Source organism: Condylura cristata, unplaced genomic scaffold (genome assembly GCF_000260355.1).
Source record: "Condylura cristata isolate star-nosed mole 26May11 unplaced genomic scaffold, ConCri1.0 scaffold00002, whole genome shotgun sequence".
NCBI lineage: Eukaryota > Metazoa > Chordata > Mammalia > Eulipotyphla > Talpidae > Condylura > Condylura cristata.
Window position 1 is genome coordinate 79,970,620 of NW_004567103.1, and position 3,565 is coordinate 79,974,184.

The 3,565-nt window shown below is 56.9% G+C and overlaps 1 protein-coding gene across 1 annotated transcript in view; it reads right to left on the reverse strand.

The window, feature by feature from the left end:
- Positions 1 to 40: 40 nt before the first annotated feature.
- EN1 (engrailed homeobox 1) overlaps positions 41 to 3,565 on the reverse strand; it is a 4,238-nt gene continuing 713 nt past the window's right edge. Inside the window, exons 2-3 of the mRNA XM_004674891.1 lie at positions 3,389 to 3,562; positions 41 to 357 (exon numbers count right to left, since the gene is read on the reverse strand). Coding sequence (XP_004674948.1) covers positions 41 to 357; positions 3,389 to 3,562 — 491 coding nt within the window. The remainder of the gene's footprint in view (positions 358 to 3,388; positions 3,563 to 3,565) is intronic.

Here is a 3,565-nt window from a genome sequence, read left to right on the forward strand (position 1 = left end):
GGCGGCGGCGGCCGGACCGCGCGGCCCCAGCCCGCGGCCGCTACTCGCTCTCGTCTTTGTCCTGGACGGTGGTGGTAGAGTGGTTGTACAGTCCCTGTGCCATGAGGTGCAGCGCCAGGCCATTCTTGATGCCCGTGGCTTTCTTGATCTTGGCGCGCTTGTTCTGGAACCAGATCTTGATCTGCGACTCGTTGAGGCCGAGGTCCTGGGCCAGGCTCTGGCGCCGCTGCTCCGTCAGGTAGCGGTTGGTCTGGAACTCGGCCTTGAGTCTCTGCAGCTGCTCGGCCGTGAACGCCGTCCGCGGCCGCTTGTCCTCCTTCTCGTTCTTCTTCTTCTTCAGTTTCCTGGTGCGCGGACCTGCAGCGGCGGAGAGGGCCGGGTGGGGGTGGGGACAGAGGGCAGAGGGGAGGGGGGAGAGGGCAGAGGAAGCCGTGAGAATTGCAGAGCCTGGCGGAGATCGTGCCCAGTGCTCTACCCGCGAGAGCAGAGGCCCTGCTGCGCCCGGGTTCCCTCCAGCCCTCTTGCCCCTAGATCAATTCCCTGGCTGCTGGGGTGGCAGGGTTTCCTTCTGGGGTGCCAGAAGAACCACTGAGGAAAACTGACGGAGGTTCTTTGTGCACCTCACACCCCGATTCTGAAAAGGAGACTCATTTGACAGGCTCAAATCGCAGAGAGCAAGATGGGAACGATTGGAAGCCTGGCTGGCCCAGTCCAAACTTGGAAGTCAGAAGCCTGCTGTCTGCAAAACCTTAGATCAAAAAGGGGCTTAAGAGTGGAGCAGTGAAGACACTGGGGCAGGATTGCCCTGGGGGAAATTCCCAGCCTGCAAAAGAATCCTCCCTTCCAGAATTCAAGTGCACCCAGATACCTACAGTAAGACCCCCTCCGCTTCTAGCTAGTGACCCCAGAAAGCAAGAGGACAGGGACAGAACTGAGAGGGTTGCCTGGTTCCAAAGTATCCAGCTTCTGCTGTACCTTTCCCTCTTTTCTCTCTGACCCTTTCTAGGGTTCCAGGGAAACCACCTCTTCTCTGAAGGGGAGAAAGGGCCTTTACCCAATTGCACACCTTACCCACATCACCCTGGCTCCTGGGTTTTCTGCTTTGCCCCTTGGATGGTACCAGCAAGAAAGAGGGGGCTCTCCCCGTTCCTGTTCCTCCACCCAGCTGCACAGGCAGGGGTTCCTGTATCTCTCTTTTGAACATTTCAGCAGCAATTTCAGGATTGAAAACTCCTGCATAACAAAACCAAGCCAAATCTGCTTTCCCTGCCCACCTATGGAATTTGCAAGGGGACCGCATCCCACCTCCCCCATCCATGAACAAAAGGGGAGCAGAAATAGAGGACTGGTCTCCACAAAAATCTCAGCTTGGTTTTTAAGATAGGCATGGGAAGAGGCCACAGGAAACCTTCCCAGAATGGTGAAGTCTCCCTCAGGAGCTAACCTGGGAAAAAGGCTGCTTTGGAGCCCAGTTCTGGAGAGAGGAGGGAGACAGAGAGTGGGGGTCAGTAAAGCCTGCTCCTCTATCAGCCTCCACTCGCAAGTCTTCTGGCATTTACTGACCAGGCTCTCTCCCCGGAGTCAAGTTAAGTCTCTGTCAGGCCTGTTAATCTCTAACACAGTCTGGAAAGAAGTGTGTTCACCAGTATCTACAAACCTAGCAACAGAGGGGCAAGCTGGGCAACTGGCTTGCCTGGGGTCACCATCTGTCCTGTGACAAAAGAGTCCAGTCCTGGCCAACTGCAATGAGTTAGGGCTGGTGTGAGCTTCATCTCCCTGAACTACCCAAGTAGGAGAGTGACCAGCACCCTGCTTCTCCAAGCCCAGACAGAAAAGCTGCCAGAACAAAGCCAAGGCCCACTCCTGAGCAGGGTGCAGAGAGGACTGAGAGGCTTGATGGGGCGCCAGGAAGACCTCAGCTTAGATTAGTAACTAGCTGAGAGGGCAGAGAAAGTCAAGGTAAATGTGCATATCCCCCCAGAAAGGCCCGGTGGTGAGTCCAGGAGGTTGTTGGAGTGCTGTGAGTGTGCGGAGGTTCGGACACTTTGTAATAAAATCGTAGCCTCCCGGCCAGCCAGAGCAGCAAAGCCTGACAGCTCAATCACTCTATCCATCAGGCGAGTCAATCAAAGCAGCTTTTCGGAGGTTCAGGGAGCCCGACGTGTCAATAACGGGGCTCGAGATGGTGGGGGCTGATAGCACGCATCGATCCACACCCGGCTGGCAGCGGCAGGGAGGCAAGAGACCAGCGGAGGAAGAGCGGTCCACCGCCAGGCTGTTCCCGGCCTCCTGCGGGGGGTGCCCGGAAACCCAATTGTCGGTTAGAGCCCCTGTCGCTCTCCTGGGGCCACCAAGATCCTCCTGGGTGCTGCCATCTGGAGTGGTGCGCAGGCCTCAGCCTCCTCTCCTGTGGCCTAGGTTCTAAGTGGGGACAGGTCCCAGCCTCCCGGTCTCCAAGAGAGCGAGCGAGGGACACGCAGGACAAGGGCGAAAGGAAAGTAAAAAATTTGCCTGTGGCAAGTGGAAATTTGCTAAATGGCTGATGTGCCACTGGAGTAAGTGCAGGAAGGAAAGGGGAGGATATGGGAACCTCAGCAGAGAAGCTGCAGCGCAGACTAACTCCCAAGTGCTGAGCGGGTTTCCTGGCCTGCTCCGGGCCTGTCTTCCCTGCTCTCTAGCGCCTGTCTGTCAGCTACAGAGAACAGGGGTCATTCTCTCAACACCCTCTCCTCTAGCAAACGCCTTTTCCTGAATTCTACAGACCCAAGTCACACTTTGTTTCCTCCCCAGCATGGGAGAGAGGGGCAGGAATCAGATACCTTACTCTCTCTGGTGGGTCCTCAAACCTATCTCCATGTAAATGAACTCTGCAGAAAATGCGAGATGGAGTTTGTGACTGTGAAAACACCAGGTGATGATTATTTCTCTGATCAAAGTCTTGTTCGATTTCGGCCTTGGCAGGGCCAGGCTGGTGGCTGTCAGAGTCTGATAACTAGGCCCACCTCCCGCCAGCTCTAACACCCCTTTCGCTGGAAGAACGATCAATGACTGACTGTGTCTTTCCTAAGAATAATAAAGGTAAAACACAAAGAAGATCCCAGGGGCCCGAAAGTTCAAAACCGCTGGATCGAGACTCCAGCTTTCCGTGCTGCGGTGAACTGCAGCCTTCCCACTCGCCCAGGTCGAGAACTCAGAACTGGGCGCACATTCGGTTGCAACTGGGACCAAGAGTGAGCAGGCAGAAGCAGGCAAGAGAGAGGGGCCAAGGCTAGGTTTGCTCTCCCCGACACCGCGACTGAGAATCTCGGCAGGGGTCGGGGAGTGGCTGGGCCGCGGGGATACGTCTGCTGGGCCAGAGGTGCGGTACGGTCTAGGGCTGGGTACTCACCGGAGGACGGACGATCCGAGTAGCGCGTGCAGTAGACCCAGGCGGGCCAGACCAGGGGCTGCTGCGAGTCAGTTTTGACCACGGGCCCACCGTTGGCAGAACCCATAAGCAGGATGGCCGGGTTGCTGTGCTCCGGGTACTTGGCACCCTGTGCGCCTGGGCTCCCCACGCCGCCTC